The 21224-nt window shown below is 36.7% G+C and overlaps 1 protein-coding gene across 8 annotated transcripts in view; it reads left to right on the forward strand.

Annotated features, from left to right (window-relative positions):
* Positions 1-21224, forward strand: part of pam (peptidylglycine alpha-amidating monooxygenase) — a 392585-nt gene that overhangs the window by 162517 nt on the left and 208844 nt on the right. For all 8 annotated transcript variants that reach the window (XM_028805293.2, XM_028805296.2, XM_028805297.2 and 5 more), the window contains exon 4: positions 13406-13463. In XM_028805293.2, coding sequence (XP_028661126.2) covers positions 13406-13463 — 58 coding nt within the window. The remainder of the gene's footprint in view (positions 1-13405; positions 13464-21224) is intronic.

The raw sequence follows: 21224 nt of genomic DNA on the forward strand, positions 1-21224 counted from the left end.
CACATCAAGTCATATGCTCACAACTTTAAAATGCTTGTAATTTTTTGGACCTATGTTATAAATAACTAGTGAAAGTAATCCATAAACATACTTAGTCCATGGGATTGCACTGGTGAAATAGAGACCCTCCCCCTCATTCATTGGTCAAGTTTCCTGTCTTTAGTTCAAAAGCTAGACCCCATGTAAAAGGGCTTGCTGTTTACAGATTTTCCAGAATTATGTATTTAATAATATTTTAGCAAAAAATACATGTATTTTGCATGTTGTGAGCATATTACTGTGTGACTTGACATATTATGCAGCATTTGTAAAGTAAGATTTTTTTTGTTTGTTTTGATATAGTTTGCTGTTGTCCAACACTGGTTCACACCACAGTGGGTTGCCATTGTATAAGAAATTTTGTTATATTCTTTTTCCAAAAAATCATGAGATTAAAAATTCTTCTTGGCTATCACTGCAAACTACATGGAGAAAGTAATATATAGAATAAATTATTTTTTGAGGATATTGCATTACTTACCCATATAGATTTTTTTTAAAGATACATTTCATATAAGTGAATTTCTAGAGCTGTGAAGTTTTCCAGTTGAAGGATAGTATTCTAGAAAAGGATACATATTGTATACCTATCAGCCACAACATTAAATCACCTTCTTAATATTGTGTAGGTCCCCCTCTTGCCACCAAAACAGCTTTAACCTATCAAGGCATGAACTCCACAACACCTCTAAAGGTGTCCTGTGGTGTCTGGCACCAAGACATTAGCAGCAGATCCATTAAGTGCTTTAAGTTATAAGGTTGGGCCCTCATGGATCAGACATATTTTTCTACCACATCCCGCAGATGCTCAATTGGATTGAAATCTAGGGAATTTAGAGGCCAAGTCAACACTTTGAACTATTTGTCATGTTCCACAAATCATTCCTGAACAATTTTTGCAGTGTGGCAGGGCTAATTATCTACTGAAAGAGGCCACTGGCATCAGGGAATATGATTGCCATTAAGTGATGTACATAATCTGCAACAATCTAAAGGTTAGTGATAATTGTCAAAGTATCATTCCAATTTAATGCCAGTATCCAGGATGTCCCAGCAGAACATTGCCCATATTATCACACTGCCTCTACTGTCTTGCCTTCTTCCTATAATGCACACTGCTGCCATCTTTCCCCAGGTACATGACACACACACACCTGACTGTCCTCATGATCTTAAAGTAAACGTGATTGATCAAACCAGGCTACCTTCTTCCATTGTTCCATGGTTAAGTTTTGAAGCTAGCGTGCGCATTGTGGGAAGTTTTGAAGATTGACAGGGGTCATCATGGGTACTCTGACCAGTCTGCAGCTATGCAGGCTCTTACACAGCAAGCTCTTATCTTATGTGTAAATCAGGAATTAAGACTGACTTCATAAGGGCATGTCTACATGCTTATCTTTGCCTTTTTATTTATGGAATTAAGCACTCTCATGGAACAAATGGCAACCAAGGAGTCCTTAGCAGTCATAAATCTTCTGTAAGGCATGCAGTTGCACCCTTCGCTCTGTAGGCTTTTTAGATATCCTCATTACCCTGAAATAAGTAAATGTTTATGTAAATAACATTGCAGGAATATGTCAGAGGAAGTTACAGTTCTGCTTGTGATGACCACATTAAGCGATTAAATCATAAATTAGATCATGGGCCTGCAACTGAATGTTGCAGACCTTTTTGTGGTAGATTTATTGAATTGCATATACATTTCCTATAATTTAACCTCATTTGTAAAATTTATTATGATGATAAAAATGTACTGCTGATGATCTCAGCCATTATGGCTAAATAATAACTATGTTAACAGAAAGTTTAATCTTGTCGTTTTTCTTTTTTTGTTAATTTCCTTTGTAGGATAACTACTGCTTTATTATGGCTTTCACAATTTGACTGATATATGTCAAATCACAGTTAAATTGATAAGTTTCTAATGTTCCATTCTCAAATCCACTTGATCTAAAACCAATACCACATTATAGGACTTCTAGTTGTTGATGATGTCAGACTCCACGACTACAGATGCTGATCTCATTGCCAGACCATGTCAGAATACATGCCTAGAAATTGCTAGGTATGTTAAATTACTCAAATATGCGACAGCTTTACAGCTGAGTGTCACACTTTCAGAGTATTGCAAACTCACCGTCTTCTCTGACATCCAATAACGTACTGCCTGACAGAGTTGGTACGATGAGTTCAGCTGTAATCTCTGCCCTCTTTTTTTTCCTTCCTGTCATGGTACTTAAAATATATGATGTTAGATATGCATACCTCTCTTTTGCTTTTGAGGTCCAAAAAAACCCCATAATATTAGAAACACATCACTGGTAAATAAGGGACTTAACATTGCAAATGAAAGTCTTTCTAAAATTGGACTTGATGCCTTGACTTTCTTGCAGCAAAATCATTTATAATATCAACATATGATATATTCTAGACATGTCTCTGTTAATGCTTATCATTGGAAGGCCACTGAGACAGTCTTGTGACATCATAGACCTCAGTTTTTGTGAGCTTCAGTTTTGAGAAGCTTCTCTCTACAGAAGCTACTATTAAGGAGTAGTGGCTGCAATTCTGAGGGCTGTTCACATATTTGGATGTATTTCATTTAAATTAGTTTCTTGCAAGAAAGATGACAGTTCCAGTGTGGTCGTGTCATCTTTAGGATAATCCAGGAAAACTTCTATTTCTTGTGCCAGTGCTTTCCTCTCAAGGTCTGACTGATCATTGTAGGGCAGGGATTTACTTAGTGTTGTACATTGTTCATTTATCTCTGCATTGCCAGTATAACGTGCGCTGCCTGAGAGACCAATCACTGGACCCAAGAATTTTTATGTGGGATTAGAGGTGACAAACAATAAACAATCCTTTGTGTAGGCACTCTAAATCCTTAGATTTTAATATTTGCATTGAAGATTTGACGGTCTATGAAGCATGATTTAAGGAGCGGGAGGACAAATATCTAGTACTGCTAGCATCTAATAGTCCAACTGACTCTGGGGTGTGGGGAAAGGGTGTTAGGGACAATTACTAAACTTAAGGTGAAGTTCACATTAAAGTATGTTTTCCTTGCTTGACAGCACAAAAAATTAAATTATATAAAATATATATTTACAAAAAAAATACCTATATATTTCACTGCTTTTTCCAACACCTCTCTCCTCCATTTCCTAAATTCATCCACTACTGGCTTTGATCTTTTCATGATGATGTACAGCCTACAAGTGAGGAGTGTGCTATAGAAGAGAGCATACATAATGTTAAATGATAGTCAACATGATGCACAACAAAAGTAAAAATTGTAACAGGGACATTAGCCACTACACCACTTGGGATTTTAACCCAGTACACCACCTGGGACAATGACATTATTTTAGCAATACACCACCAGGGCCTTTTTTGGGTGGGGGGAGGGGGAGGGGCATTTGGCACTGTACATGTGTAGTGCTAAATATATGTCTGCATAATGTCCCCCTGGAGTTTATGTATTGTTTAAAATTCCATTGTGATGTAGTGGCCACAGTGTCCCTGCTGCAGTGCCAGTGCTCCTGCCTCCAAGACCTCCTCTCCTCAGGCTCACTCTGTCACCTTTGTACCTCCCAACCTGAGGAACAAGCTAAGTGGGCAGCAGCGATGATGACAGGAGGAAGCTGCCCTTTACTTGGTCATTCACTGGAGTCTGGACGGCACCCGGGTCTGTCGTCACTCACCCAGTGGCACCATGTTTGAAGAGGAGAAAGGGGACACTGGGACCCAGCTGTGTGTCCGTCTGGAAGGCTACACATTATAAGGGAAGACTAGAGGCCTGACTCCTGGTTCTGGCAGCGGCTAACTGCCGAAGTTAAAGCAGCTCTGCCTCACTGTCACTCACATGACGCACAGCGAGGAGGCCACATGTCTCAGTGCTGGCATGCTGCATACACTGGTGTATGCAACAGTACACAGATTGTGTAGTGCAACCAGTGCAGGCACTTCTGGGATGCACAAAATAAACATTTCTTTGTGCTCTTGTCTGGTCTGGACAAATTTTTACAAACAAAGATAGGAAGGACACTGTAGGTCTTTGTCTAGACAGACTATGACCAGAAATGGCCCTGATTGTACTTTTGATACAATGCTCATTGGTTGTCAGCCGTCATGTACCTAGAGCTGCCTCTATCTATGATTGTTGGGGTGAGTCACATACTAGTTGAGCTGAGATGCTGAATATGCCAGACTAGAAGACTGATGGTCACAGGAGCATGCTGGCACTGCCTACAACTTGCTAAGCTTATTTAAGTGAAGTCTAAACAATGGCTGGAAAAGTTGTGTAATATGACATGGCCTTAACTCAGGGTTGTGATTTATTAGAGCCTATAGGACACAAGGCAGGAACCAACTATGAATAGAGCAACAGTCCTTAACTGGCCCCAGTCAAGCACAAACCCACACCAGAACTCCCTTTCCCAGTTTAAAATTTCAGTTACCCTAACACATACCTCTCTTGTACATTCCCAAATAATTATCCATCAAGACACTGGGAGAACTTGCAAACTCCACACAGAGTGTGTGACTGGGTGACTTTAGATACATAATGCAACGGCACTAATGACTATGCCTATAGTTTAAATAAGACAAACAAGCAATGATTAGTTGTGTTGAAAATTGTGCCATCCATCCATCCATTTTCCAACCCGCTGAATCCGAACACAGGGTCACGGGGGTCTGCTGGAGCCAATCCCAGCCAACACAGGGCACAAGGCAGGAACCAATCCTGGGCAGGGTGCCAACCCACCGCAGGACACACACACAAACACACCCACACACCAAGCACACACTAGGGCCAATTTAGAATCGCCAATCCACCTAACCTGCATGTCTTTGGACTGTGGGAGGAAACCGGAGCGCCCGGAGGAAACCCACGCAGACACGGGGAGAACATGCAAACTCCACGCAGGGAGGACCCGGGAATCGAACCCAGGTCCCCAGGTGTCCCAACTGCGAGGCAGCAGCGCTACCCACTGCGCCACCGTGCCGAAAATTGTGCCATTACAGAGTAATTAAATTTTGTGAAGAATGGTTGCATAAAGACATCAAAAAGCTAATAATGAAATATGTGCATTTTGCCATCAGTATTAATTGTTGTTGTTGCTTCTGTTTTCTGATTGTAAAAAGTAGGTCTAATATGCATTTGGAGAGTTTTGGTAGAATGTGTCAGTATGTTTAATCAAAAAGTAAATTCATAATTGAAAGCAAAATACTGTAGCTTTTCTTAACTCTGAATAGACTTACTAAAGATTGTGAATACCTTATTGTTATATTTAGCACAAATTACTTGAGAATTTGTACTGTTTGGACTGATTTAAAGACCTTTCCTTAGTCATATATTATCTTGGCAATGGAAGCATAAATTAGATTGCCTTCATATATCTTCACAGTGGGGCCTCCTGACTATCTAAATTAATCTGTCATTGAAATTTGTATTGCAGGGTCAAAAGTGTTTTTTGCTTTACATGACATATGGTAGCCACACTAATGCACATCTTTGGACTTTATTCTGTCAGATCAATAGCCGAGGCATGCTGTCAAAATAATGTCTTTGTTTGAGCTTGGCACACTCTGGATGCTGGAATCTATTTGCAGTCCTTCATAATAGTCATATTTTTCTGGGAGCTTCAGTCTTGAAAGACTGAATGAAAGTAATAAATAGAATATACTTTATTAATTATTCTTTATTTATCCTTTGTGAGATGCAGTTGATCCCAAAACTAAAACACTTTGCTTTATTTATAAGTATGGTTTGAAGTAGCCTGCTAAAAGGGTAAGTATGTATTTATTTCCTCATAAGAAAATCTTATTTTCTTGGTAGATTGTCTACTGATAAAAGGCGTTGAGGATTTATTTTTTCAGAAGTACACAAGTAATGTATTAACACTAGAATTACCAGAGCCTACGAAAAAACTCGTAGATCTGTCCCACCTTAAATCGTTTCTTATATCCATTCGCACCTCTCCGCCATCATCTTTTGTATTCTAAATGTGCAGATAAAGACAAGCTGCAAACAGCCGACTATTCCATCCCCCCACCGACTTAGAACATGCACGAACTTCTCCCAGCTCATGCTTTGATTGATTATCTGGGAGTGAAGTGGAGTTTTAGAGTGGAAATAATAGATCGTTATTTGGAACACACACATTTCATGTGTGTTCCGTTTCTACCGTAATCTGTGTAAACACATTTTTAAAACAGAAACGTTTTTCATATTCTAGTAGTAAATGACAAAATGTAGGCATAAACTATATAATGTATGAAGCCTGAAGACCAAATATCAAAGAAACACTTTCACGAAAGGTACAAGTATAACAGAACAAGTGCGCTTTTATTCAAAAGTATAGCTGCAGAAAAAAAAAAAAGCCGCCTTAGTGTGCGACATTGACACTCATTTACTACGACGGCCCCATGGCGCAAAAGTATCAGTTGCTGACTGGGAATCAAAAGGTCACGAGTTCAATCCTGCACAACTCCCTTTTGAGAAGTGAACTGCTCTTATTTTTACTATTTTAGAATAAAAAGATGCATTTGATTTCAGTCTGTAACAGCCGGTGTAATTTATGATATTTGTAAAGGTTAGCTTTGTTTTTGTTTTTTTTTATTCACTTTTCATTCTCTCAGTCGCGTTCAGGATCCTTCCCTACCCCATCTGACACTGCTGTTTTCACATAAAGACACGCTATAGCTCTGCAGTGTATCACGATACGTATTACTCTTTTTTTTTTTTTTCCTCCAATCTTGCCAGTCCCCACATGTTGCTGTATGCTGTTTCTTTTGTACTCCAGGACATGCAGAGGCAAGCATAGTAAAGAGCAGTAACTTCAGCGCTATATGCAATCATCGGACACTCCCCATCTGACACTGCTGTTTTTACATAAAGATGCGCTATAGCTCACCCAAGGAGCGCCCTTCCTACATTTACGACATGTGTACTTGTTGCAGTGTACACACCTCTCTGTGCTATGATTCCTATTACACTAGACAAGCACCTGTAATTTGCAGCTCTATTCATTATCTCAAAACAAATATATGTGACGTTTTGAAGAAATCATTTTATGACGCGAATAGTACCAATCAGAAAACATTGTCGAAGTAATGCAATATTATTTGAAAACGAACAGCGTCAGATTGGGTGTGATTTATACTGGTGCTGTTACTTAGGGTCAGAACAGGAGCTTATTCAGCTTCTGATCTGACTCTAAGTAAAAAAGCATGAATTAATCAACAGAAATAACCGCGATCGACATTTTACAACTTTATGCAACTTTTTTCCAATTTATAAATTTTATGTCCGTTTGAGGCTACAAAGAAAAAAAACCACTTCCTCCCCAGTGGGGAATCGAACTCTGGTCTCTACGACGCAGCAGGGCTGCCGTTCTCTGAGTCAGCAAATCTCAGCGTTACGCCACGGAAGGTGTTGTGACATCCTTGAACCTTTTGTGAAAGTGTTTATTTAATAAGCGGTTTGAGTAGTGAGAAAATCGCTATATAAATGCAAAAAATTATTAAATTATTATTAATGTTTGGCCGTCAGGCTTCACACATTCTATAGTTTATGCCTACATTTTGTACCATTTATTACTAAAATATGAAATAGTTTCTGTTTTAACAATGTGTTTACACAGATAAGGTATGTTCCAAATAACAATCTATTATTTCCACTCTAAAACTCCAGTTCAGTCACTCCCAGATAATCAAACAAGGCATGAGCTGGGAAAACTTAGTGAATGTTTTGCGGTGGTGGGGGATGGAATAGCCGGCTTTTTGCTGCTCGTCTTAATCGGCACATTTAGAAGACAAAAGAGAGGTGAGAACGGTTTTAAGGTGGGCCGGATCTATGAGTTTTTTCGTAGACTCTGGTAATTCTAGTGTTAAACAAAATAATTTTACTACTACTTTAAGTATATATAAGGACATAAAATGAATAGGCCATTTAACTTTACATAACTATTCAATCTCCACCTTTTTCAGAAATTCAAGTTAAGATTTAAAGATCCACAAAGTAGTATTATGTATTAAAATGAACAATTCTGTGTATCTGTTGAACTCTTTGTGAAGTGCTTTCTAATATTTGTACAAAATTTACCATTAATTGGCTACCTTATATGTCTGTGTTAATTCATTTTAAAGTAACATATAATACATAAAGGAATATATTGTTAAATTTTTAAATCTTTTTAAACTCATATTTCGCTTTTATTGCTAAGTATGGTCTTGCATTACTACACAGTATGAAATATGTTTTTGATTTTTGTTTACCGGAGTTTGGCCACATTAGCATATTTAAGAATGCTTTTCTCGCTTAATATGTGTACATTGTTATTTATTTTAAAATATTATATTATAATATGACTGAAGTTTTGCATTCTTTCTCAGATTGGATGTCTACAGATGTCTGTTCGTGCATCCATCCATTTTCTAACTTTTGCAAGCATCCAGAGTCATGCATATAGGACTGTGGAATGTGGGCAAAAACTTCATAATCAGTAGCAGTAATAACAAGTCAATATCAAGACAAGTTTCAAACAATGTGGCTGTTTGACTTATGTACACTGGCGATGAAATGAAGTGCTTCATTTGTTAATACCAAAATAAAATTAATTTAGAGTTTCAGTGCTTCAAAGCACATCCGTCTAGTTATACAACATGTAACATGTAAACTGAAACATGTTACAGAGACAGCAATATGGGAAAAACATCATACAGAATATGAATTTGCAAATGCTACATTCCTGTCAGATGTTTGGTTTTTGAAGGCAAACTTACACTCATGAGTATAACCGTTTAACCTCATATATTTGAGTTGTACATTGACAATTGTAATATGGTCTCTCAGTTACAATCATTTGAGTACAAGTAATAAATCAGTCTATTCATTTTCTAATTATGGATTTGTACTCTTGTTAGATGGTAACAGTCTGATTCCTCCTATACGATATTCTGAATACAGACAATTAAAGTCCCAGGAATTTGTGAGCATTTGACATTTGAATCAATTTGATTCATCCGTTAAATATTACTCTTTACTAGGTTTTTTACCAGCTAATGATGCATATAGAAAGCTTACAATAGCAAATGTTAGAAATCTAACAGACGGACCCACTAACAAACCAGATTTTAAAATCATGTTGTTAACAAAAACAGCTTAAGAGTTTGTTTAAAATGAAAATATCTTGAATTATCTTTGTATTTGCTGTTTCATCAGTACAGATATTATAATGTTTACATTTTTATTTCTAGTATTGATTTTAAGCAGTGTTTTTCAGTTACATGGGAGAAAATGTCAGAGACTAAAACTAGGATGGTCACATGATAAGATAAATCAAGTAGTCATATAATATCATTCTGTATATATGTCTTATGTTGAAATACCCCAGCCACCACAAGATTATAACATTCCCCAGTTTGCTGTTACCATTACACTGGAGGAATCCCCTTGTCTATGACACATTACAATCCAAGCCCTCCATTGTGTTTTGATATTAATTAAATTAAATTAAATTATTTAATTTAAATGATGGCTGGGTAACTGCTTGATCGATATACCACTATTTTCATTTTGCTGTTACTTTTATAATTTCTATATTTATATCCTATTACAGAACATTGTCCATTTGAACAATGGAGGTATTTTTAATTAAAAAGTTGCTAAAAGGGATTTCTTTTTTTGCCATGATATCAAATAGGTGTTTAGAATCATAAAATGTCCCTGGTATTGGTATCAAATACAAAACGTTTTGTATCTTCACATCTATATATTATTCAGTGTTATGGAAGGAAATTGTGTTGGTGGTTGTATATCTTTTTTTTTTATTTTGTTGGTACACCAACACAATTTAAAAATTTTTGTGCTTAGTAAGGGTAAATTGAAGACTTATAACTCTGCATACTTTTCTAGTGGCAGCAAGACCTACATCTGAGGTACCTTTTGTTTGTGTTTTGATTTGATACATGTAATTATTTAGAAATAGAAAGTTTACTGCCTTTAGGTGTCAATCTCCATTTGGGTTTTTGTGAAAATCCATACAAAAAATATTGATTGTGATTACTAAGAAGTAGACAATCTTATGGATTTGCAAATGGTAGATGCATATATTATTTATTGGCAGCTGTAACCAAAAGTCTAAGCTTTATGCTCTGTTTCAGTGAAAGTTCAAGAAGGGTAAATTTAATGAATAAAAATTCAGAACTACATTAACAAACACACAATCTAAGCAAAGATCTAACAATAATTTGAAGAAAACTAGTTACATTAAATTGTACAGTTTAGTGTTAATTAGAAGCCTGCTATCACACTAACGTACACAAAAAACAAGAACATTGTCAATGATTAAACTACAGATATGAAATGAACAGAATGAACAAGCAGAACTCTGTAAGTTCTGAACATCATACACCTAATTTAAACTATGTATGCACAATGAAACAATAAACACTGAGTAAAAGAATAAAAAAAGAAAAGTATTAAAATCCAGTAATGTTTATATGGGTTTTAATTTACTTCATATTATGGGATTCCTTTTGCTTAGATGCAGTGAAAATCTATCCATTCTTACTTCCTTTCATTAAACCTTCTTAATCATATTGTACTGTTGTAGGGATCCAGAGTCTGTCTTGGTATTATAAAGCTCAAATCAAGGACCCAACCCTGAACAGGGCATACATACTGTAGTTCAACGCAAGAGACATTTCATGCACATAACCAAGTTTATCTACCCTGGGCTGGTTTAGAATTGCCAGTTAATCTAGCCCACATGTCTTTTGGATGTGAGGAAAAAGCCAGAGAACCCAGAGGTAAATCCATGCAGATGTAGGGAGAGCATCCAAATGCCATTTAGTAAGTGACAAGGCTGGAATCTGAACTCAGTTTCATGGAATGTTAAGGCAACAATACTAGCACCACTGCACAATCCATTTACTTCATAGCAGTGATTGTATTAAAATTAAAAATTTTTGTATTTATTACTTTAGGTTAAAACTTTACATGTTAGATTAATTGGTGACTCTACATTGAAGTGTTAGTGTATGTGCTCTGTGATAGACTGGCACCCATTGCCACTTGGATAGGCTTCTGCCTTCCCCCAACAGTGAACAAGATTAAAATGTTTTCAGGAAGCTGTGTTTTATCATTATTCAATCCAATCACTAAATATTCAAGTATAGTAAATTTGCAAATTAGTAACATCCCACAATAAATACTGCCCAAACTCCCTCGGCTGTGATGCAGTTTCACACTGAATTGTGTGAATGCTCTTCATGAATTATCATCACAAGAGAGAGTTGAGTCTGAGTTTAATGAAGCAGATAAATATTTAGTGCATGCATCTGTGGTCTGTTGCTTAGAACAGACGAAAATGAGTGTAGTGCATGCTGTCTTGCAAATGTTTGCACTCAACTGTGACTTGGCAAATTAAAGCGAGTGCCAACCAGAGTACAGGACGAATATTCTCCTGACACATTAACAGAACATGAAAAGATTTTCTGGAGCAATGAGTAGTGGTGCTTATGCCTACTGGTTTTATAGTGTCCAGTCTAGTTCTTTTAATTATTTTTTATTTAGCTCTGGAATATTTGCATTGTGAAGAGTTTTAGCTGAACAATTTAGCAGAAAGTACAGCATTATAATTGAATTAGTTTGTTTTTTTGAAATTGAAGTGTCCATATTATTCCACGACAGAGAATTTGTTTTTTCAGCTATATTTCTGGGTAGAGGATAATATATCTTAAATTTAAATCTCTTGTTTATTCACCATATGTAACTTATGTATTGGCATAATGACAAAAAATGTGAGTTTGTTCTCTTACACTGTGCGCACCATTTATGCACTCACAGAGCAAAAAATAGATTAAATGGATTCATGTTACATTAGAACTTTGAAATTATTGCATTTTTTTATTGTAGTGACCTACACATGAAAAATCATATCTCTAAAACTGTAATTCAGGTGTTCATCTTGCTTTAAATAGTGTTGTTAATGTGAATAGTGTTGTTTGTGCCTCTACTTCACCTCATTCTAATAAAACATCTCACAATTTAGTAATCATTACAGCTGCATAGCAGGCAGTTCACATACATATATATATTCTTGTGTTCTTATGTTTTCAAAAACAGATTAGACAACACAACTATAAGAGATTTATAGTAAGTACACAATGACAGCTAATGTTTATACCCATGGTTGGTTTCAGACCACAGTGCCTTAGCAGTTAGCATTCAGTGACATTGCTATTCAAAAAATTCTAATTCAGAAAATGAATGGAGGGATGGATTGATGTTTCTGGGGACTTAAAGTTGTTGGTTTTATTTACTTGATATTTTTTTTTGGCATGTAAAGTTCCATAATTAAATAGGCTGTATTTTAATTGTAATTTTGAGTTTATTTTGATCACAACTGTTTCTGTATAGCATAATACATTTAATACAAGAGGATACTTAAATGTATGTGTTATATTATCATAGCATGCAAATTAATTTCACTGTCTGTGTAATGAACTGTATCACTTAAAGTTATAGCTGATATGTGGGGTCACATTTATACCTATTTTAGTTTAACTTGTGAGTCTCTTTGCATTTGCTATTTTACCCTGCATACAGTTGCACAGTAGTTGATATTTTGCCTCACAGGTCTAAAATTTGTACAGTGTGGGTAAGTATGTAAGTGTATTTAAGTGAGTGTTGTGTTGAACTCTGAGATCCATTCAGGTTTAGTTTGTGCATGAGCCCAATGCTGAAAGATTATGAATTGAACTTAATTACCAGTTTAGTTTTTATACTAATGCATATGAGCCCCATTATGTCTGCTGGCACGCAGTATGCTCACTGTGATTGGATAAAACATTTTACCAGTGAACCACGATACCTGGTTTGGAAAACGTGAATACATGCTAGTGTTGATTGTTTTTTATTATTCTGTTTTGAAAGTACAATGTTGAACAGTGTTGCATGTTTTTAATGTGGAGGAGTAGCGGAAATAATGTACTATTGATTTTACTCCTAGATTTCCTTTGTATTCCCCATCTTCCACTGACTAGGCATTTCATTCAGGATGAGGGTTATAGAAATTGAGAATCCTCATTTAAAGAAATAATGCAAGAAGGTAACTGATCAATTAGCTGGGAACAACCCAACTAGAACAATTCTCCTCTAAGTTTATATATAGAAAAATATTACACTAAAGGTTGAAGACTGTATTGCATTGTCAGAATAATGGACCCACATACAGAATATCCATTTTTCTCTCTTAGCTTGAGCTTGTTGTTAATTTCTTTTTTCTTAAGTTATTACACTATAGGAATGATTTAACTGTCCTTATTCAGTATTATTTTTCCTTCTTTCTTATAGTCTGACAGCTACTTCTGTATGTCTGTCCATGTGCCAAGGGAAGAGGACACTTATATAGGTGAGTTTATGTATATCATTGTTGGCAAAATCATCTTAATTAAACCTTCATTTTAAAATGTAGTTATGTATTTTTAAATCACTTTTCTGTAATTCCAAAGCCTTATTGTCTGGCAGTAAATTGATACAATGAAAAAATAGAACATTAAATGTGGTGATATCCTAAAATGTTAAAGTCATATCTCTTGCTTGCCTGTCTAATAGCTGACAATAAAACAATATCAACAAAAAAAACTCACAAAATGGACTTATATAGCATAATATAACATATACAATTTTATACAGTATATACAGTATGAGTGTACATGTATATATGAGTGTGTTTGTGTGTTGTAATACAAGGGGGAGTCAAGCTAAAGTTAGAAAACGGGATTTATTACAAAATGGAACGAACCTTAACAAAACTGATAATGTCATTTCTCAATGTAGTCTTCACCCTTCTCAATGTACTTGCACCACCTGCTTGGAAATGCCTGAATTCCATCAGAGTAAAAGATTTTGTGTTATCCTCTAGCTTGACTACCCTACATACTGTAAGATAAACAGAGACAGTCATTGTTGTGGCATCTGTTGGCAAACCCTGTATAAATGAAAATGATTTAAATCAAAATAAAGCTTGTGAAAAAGCAAAACCAAGTATTCTCAGCCTGGAGTTCTATTCTGACTGTGGTGCAGGTGTATGGACACTGGAGGTGACTTCCAGTCTAAAGAGCGAGGGAAAGAGAGAATGTTATCACACAACGCCTAATACCATAAAATTGCTGGAGAATTACCATCACCTCAGCCCTTAAAATGTCTCCAATGCACACGCGCTTGACAATATATACATATATATATATATGTGTGTATGTATGTATGTGTATATGTGTGTGTATGTATGTATGTGTATATATATGTGTATATACAGTACTGTGCAAAAGTTTTAGGCAGATGTGAAAAAATGCTGTAAACAATGAATGCTTTCAGAAATATAAATGATTGTTTATTGTTATCAATTTACAAAATGCAAAGTGAGCAAACAAAAGAAAAATCTAAATCAAATCAATATTTGGTGTTAATACCTTTTGCCTTCAAACCAGCATCAATTCTTATAGGTACACTTGCACAAAGTCAGGGATTTTGTAGGATTATAGTCAGGTGTATGATCAACCAATTATGCCAAACAGGTGCTAATGATCATCAATGTCACACATAGGTTGAAACACAGTCATTAACTGAAACAGAAACAGCAGTGTAGGAAGCTTAAAACTGAGTGAGGAACAGCCAAACTCTGCTACCAAGGTGAGGTTGTGGAAGGCAGTTTCATGTCATGGCAAGATTGAGCACAGCAACAAGACACAAGATAATTATACTGCATCAGCAAGGTCACTCCCAGACAAAGATTTCAAAGCAGACTGGGGTTTCAAGATGTGCTGTTCAAGCTCTTTTGAAGAAGCACAAAGAAACGGGCAACGCTGAGGATCGTAGACGCAGTGGTCGGCCACGATGAAAGACACATCAAGCTTATTACCCTTCAAAATCGGAAGATGTCCAGCAGTGCCATCAGCTCAGAAGTGGCAGAAACCAGTGGGATCCAGATACACCCATCTACTGTCCGGAGAAGTCTGGCCAGAAGTGGTCTTCATGGAAGAGTTGCAGCATAAAAGCCATACCTCCGACGTGGAAACAAGGCCAAGCGACTCAAGTATGTATGAAAACATAGGAACTGGGGTGCCGAAAAATGGCAGCAGGTGCTCTGGACTGATGAGTCAAAATTTGAAATATTTGGCTGTAGCAGAAGGCAGTTTGTTCGTCGAAGGGCTGGAGAGCGGTACAATAATGAGTGTCTGCAGGCAACAGTGAAGCATGGTGGAGGTTCCTTGAACGTTTGGGGCTGCATTTCTGCCAATGGAGTTGGAGATTTGGTCAGGATTAATGGTGTCCTCAATGCTGAGAAATACAGGCAGATACTTATCCATCATGCAATACCATCAGGGAGGCGTATGATTGGCCCCAAATTTATTCTGCAGCAGGACAACGACCCCAAACATACAACCAAAGTCATTAAGAACTATCTTCAGCGTAAAGAAGAACAAGAAGTCCTGGAAGTGATGGTATGGCCCCCACAGAGCCCTGATCTCAACATCATCGAGTGTGTCTGGGATTACATGAAAAGACAGAAGGATGTGAGGAAGCCTACATCCATAGAAGATCTGTGGTTAGTTCTCCAAGATGTTTGGAACAACCAACCAGCCGAGTTCCTTCAAAAACTGTGTGCAAGTGTACCTAGAAGAACTGATGCTGTTTTGAAGGCAAAGGGTGGTTACACCAAATATTGATTTGATTTAGATTTCTCTTTTGTTCATTCACTGCATTGTGTTGATTGATGAAAATAAATGATTAACACTTCCATTTTTGAAAGCATTCTTTGTTTACAGCATTTTTTCACACCTGCCTAAAAGTTTTACACAGTACTGTATATATACTGTATGTATATGTATGTATGTATGTATGTATGTATATACTGTATATGTATGTATATGTATATATATATATGTATGTATGTGTATATACTGTATGTATGTATATGTATATATATATATGTATGTATGTGTATATACTGTATGTATGTATATGTATGTATGTGTATATACTGTATGCATGTATATGTATGTATGTGTATATACTGTATGTATGTATATGTATGTATGTGTATATATATATGTGTATATATGTATGTATGTATGTATATATATATATATATATATATATATATATATATATATATATATATATATATATATATATATGTGTACAGTAATCCCTCACTTATCGCGGGAGATAGGTTCCAAGGCTGACCGCGATAACTGAATTTCCGCGAAGTAGGGACACCATATTTATTTAATTATTTAACGTGTATTTGGACGTTTTTAAACCCTCCCTGTATTGTTTACAACCCACCATTTACTCTATTAATAACAGGGACAGCTGCTAAGCAATATGAAATCGGTAGATAGGTTTACACTTACTGTATAGCGAAGTACACGTAGCAGCTTGTAGGTGGTCATGACGTCGTCGACCTTGTTGCAAAGATTCCTAAAGCAGATTCCATCCAGACTACTGCCTTATCACGTCCACTTGCAACTCGTTTTGCACCCTGGTTAAAGGACACTGCGGCCGTAGATCTTATATGCTTTTCCTCCTTTTTAAATAAAAAGAATCGGTGTCCTGCAGCGGTGTAGCTGTTCCCTTCCTTCAACATATGCAAAACTTTTACCTTTTCTGCAATCATTTGCATCTTCTGTTGGTGCCTGGACATGGCCCCTGCAGCAGTAGCACGTTAATGCTGAATGAGTGAGATGAGACTTCCTGGTTAATGCAACGCTCCGTCGCTGAGCCAATCAGCAGCACACAGGAACTTAACTGCGTGCTCTGATTGGTTAGCATCTCTTGTATGAAATCAACTAGGCAAACCAACTGAGGAAGCAAGTAAAAAGACCCATTGTCTGCAGAAACCCGCGAAGCAGCGAAAAATCTGCGTTATATATTTAGATATGCTTACATATAAAATCCGCGAAGTCGTGAATCCGCGAAAGTGAACCGCGAAGGAGCGAGGGATTACTGTATATGTATTGTGACAGTAGGGGGCGCTGTCGCACCTCCAAACCTGCAGACAACACATCCAAACACCAAGTAAAATTCCCAATAATGAATTTATTATAACAAAATGTGCACAAAGCACCTCCACAATATCCAATAAACAATAATAAATCAACAATAAACAATAATCAATCCTCCTCTCCACCCAGCAGCTCTGTCACACTCCCACCCAACTCCGGCTCTGCCTGCTGAGTTTCCCACAGTCCTTTAAATAGTCCTTGACCCAGAAGTGCTTCTGTCCTTCAGTCCATGTGATGCCATAGCACTTCCAGGTCAGATGAAATCTCTTCTTTTTTTCTTCAGTCCGGAAGTACTTCAGTTCTTCCGTCCCTGTGACGAGGTAGTACTTCCGGGCTATAATAGAAACACTTGTGCCTCCCTGTAGCGGCCCCCCATGGTATCCAGCAGGGCTGTGCAGCCAAACTCCATTGTCCATAATGCCCTGCGGGAATTTGGGGCACCTCCATGTTGCAGGGAGGACTCCCTCTAGCAGCCTGGGGGTGTTGGCCGGGATAAACTGCCGGCCATCCCTCACAGTATATATGTGTATGTGTGTATATGTATATATACTGTATGTGTATATGTGTATATACAGTATGTATGTTGGATGTATGTGTGTGTGTATATATATATATATATATATATATATATATATATATATACACTGTATATATATGTGTATGTACAGTTAGGTCCATACATATTTGGACAGAGACAACTTTTTTCTAATTTTGGTTCTGTACATTACCACAATGAATTTTAAATGAAGCAACTCAGATGCAGTTGAAGTGCAGACTTTCAGCTTTAATTCAGTGGGGTGAACAAAACGATTGCATAAAAATGTGAGGCAACTAAAGCATTTTTTTAACACAATTCCTTCATTTCAGGGGCTCAAAAGTAATTGGACAATTGACTCAAAGGCTATTTCATGGGCAGGTGAAAAGGCCTGGAGTTGATTTGAGGTGTGGTGCTTGCATGTGGAAGATTTTGCTGTGAACAGACAACATGCGGTCAAAGGAGCTCTCCATGCAGGTGCAAGAAGCCATCCTTAAGCTGCGAAAACAGAAAAATCCCATCCGAGAAATTGCTACAATATTACGAGTGGCAAAATCTACAGTTTGGTACATCCTGAGAAAGAAAGCAAGCACTGGTGAACTCAGCAACGCAAAAAGACCTGGACGTCCACGGAAGACAACAGTGGTGGATGATCGCAGAATCATTTCCATGGTGAAGAGAAACCCCTTCACAACAGCCAACCAAGTGAACAAAAATCTCCAGGGGGTGGGCGTATCGATATCTAAGTCTACCATAAAGAGAAGACTGCATGAAAGTAAATACAGAGGGTGCACTGCAAGGTGCAAGCCACTCATAAGCCTCAAGAATAGAAAGGCTCGATTGGACTTTGCTAAAGAACATCTAAAAAAGCCAGCACAGTTCTGGAAAAACATTCTTTGAATAGATGAAACCAAGATCAACATCTACCAGAATGATGGCAAGAAAAAAGTATGGAGAAGGCGTGTAACAGCTCATTATCCAAAGCATACCACATCATCAGTAAAACACGGTGGAGGCAGTGTGATGGCTTGGGCGTGCATGGCTGCCAGTGGCACTGGGACACTTGTGTTTATTGATGATGTGACACAGGACAGAAGCAGTCGAATGAATTCTGAGGTGTTCAGAGACATACTGTCTGCTCAAATCCAGCTAAATGCAGTCAAAGTGATTGGGCGGCGTTTCATTATACAGATGGACAATGACCCAAAACATACAGCCAAAGCAACCCAGGAGTTTATTAAAGCAAAGAAGTGGAAAATTCTTGAATGGCCAAGTCAGTCACCTGATCTTAACCCAATTTAGCATGCATTTCACTTGTTGAAGACTAAACTTCAGACAGAAAGGCCCACAAACAAACAGCAACTGAAAGCCGCTGCAGTAAAGGCCTAGCAGAGCATTAAAAAGGAGGAAACCCAGCATCTGGTGATGTCCATGAGTTCAAGACTTCAGGCTGTCATTGCCAGCAAAGGGTTTTCAACCAAGTATTAGAAATGAACATTTTATTTCCAGTTATTTAATTTGTCCAATTACTTTTGAGCCCCTGAAATGAAGGGATTGTGTTAAAAAATGCTTTAGTTGCCTCACATTTTTATGCAATCGTTTTGTTCACCCCACTGAATTAAAGCTGAAAGTCTGCACTTCAACTGCATCTGAGTTGTTTCATTTAAAATTCATTGTGGTAATGTACAGAACCAAAATTAGAAAAAAGTTGTCTCTGTCAAATTTTTATGGACCTAACTGTAATATATGTATGTATATACGCTGTTATATTTTTTCTTATTGTGTAGTTGACTGTTTAGAAGCCTTGCAGTCTGTGGGTTGATAATATCCCTGAATCTACTGATGTGATAGCTGAAGTTTGTTTATTCTATTGTTTGCTTTTCTAAGGCCGATAAAGTTGTTTAAGTCATGAATAGAAGGTATCTGGGTGCAAGTAATATTGACTTTGTATAAAGAGTCACTTGGAACCTGGACCTGTTCCTTAGCGCTGGGTACAACACACAATCATACCTGGATGATATATCTTTTAATCCTAGGACACACACTTAAGCACACTCCTACGCTCCTTGCATTAATTGAAATTCTATTTGAATTAACTATTTTATCTTTGAGAAGACACATATTCAATAAATAGATCTTTTTTGAACAATCCTCTATCTGGGTATGTTTGCCTCTTATTTTCTTTATAATTCTGTTTAGATCCAGCAACCACTTTACTCTCTAAAAAAAAACGAAAAACCTTTAATGTCATAGCACTCTTGGTATATTTATTTTACATACAATTCATTCATTTGCAACATAACATATGCAGGTATGATGAAGTTGTGTAGTTTGTCACCTGGCTTGTTTTACTTACATATTCATAAATATATCCTTCTTCTGCTACTCAGATTATTTAAAAGTTTCCATATTGATTTACAATATTCAGGTGTTTGGTGTCCAGGTGATATTGTACTTCATGCGGTCAAAGCTAATTTGTGAATTTAAATTGGCAAGTGATTCATTATTCTTCAGCTCTTAAAATAAGCAGGCACAAACCAAATAAAAAACGTAATGAAATAAATTTTAAGCTGCCATTTTGTTTTAAACAGCACAATTAATATAAGTAGGTCTGTATTTATATAAAAGATCTCTGAATTCTTATGATAGTTGATAATGGTATGTACATATTGGTTTTGATTTGACTTTCATATTAAAGAGATATTTATCTGGTCGTTCTGCAAACGACTCTTATGAACAAAATTTTCGATAAATATTTTTTATTTCTTTCCCTATCATACCTGACAAGCCTTTTTGCTTTTAGTCTCTAAAACATTATATTTAAGTTCCACAGAGTGGTTACGAAGGCCACAAAGTCCTGCTTTATATTGCAAACAACTTCACATCATGGTAAACTAGACCCATATCCAACAAATTAACTTTATATGGTAATAATTTTTGTTTTTTCCAAATACTGTATATTGATAAATAAGGGAAAAATAGCAAAATAAAATTGAAATGGAAGACTAACACACTTTTGAGTGATTTCCCGGCATCAAGAGATCTCTTCCTTTTTAGACAAAGATACAGTGGTATTAAAAGCTCAAGTTAAATGCCTCACAGTAACTGATGGTAGTGCTCTATCATCACAGAACTATAAACATGTCCAACTATAAAAATGCAACTATCTTTAGAAGAGTTGTGCTGACTTTTTGGAACATGTTTTTGAATGTTATTGGTAAGATTCTTATTTCTGACAGTGTTCTGGAATTTGTTAGACAGATGAATAACAGGCTTCTGCTGTTGTGTTTGTTATTAAGAATGTGTGATGCCATGACATCTAACTAAGTACTGTAATTGATGCTCAGCTCTCACCACGCTTGTATGATGCCTTGATAGAACTCTGTCAGTTAGACATGCATTTATCCTAATGTCATTGTTTCTATTTTTTGCCAACACTAGTGTCATTCATGAAGAAGTTTGAAATGGCTGATAGTGTTTTCCTAATCAGTGTATCACCATTGCATATCAGTCTTGGATAAATACCAAACTGTGACTCATCTGACAGTTTGTAATTGCTGCCACTTGT

This window comes from Erpetoichthys calabaricus, chromosome 7, assembly GCF_900747795.2.
Source record: "Erpetoichthys calabaricus chromosome 7, fErpCal1.3, whole genome shotgun sequence".
NCBI lineage: Eukaryota > Metazoa > Chordata > Cladistia > Polypteriformes > Polypteridae > Erpetoichthys > Erpetoichthys calabaricus.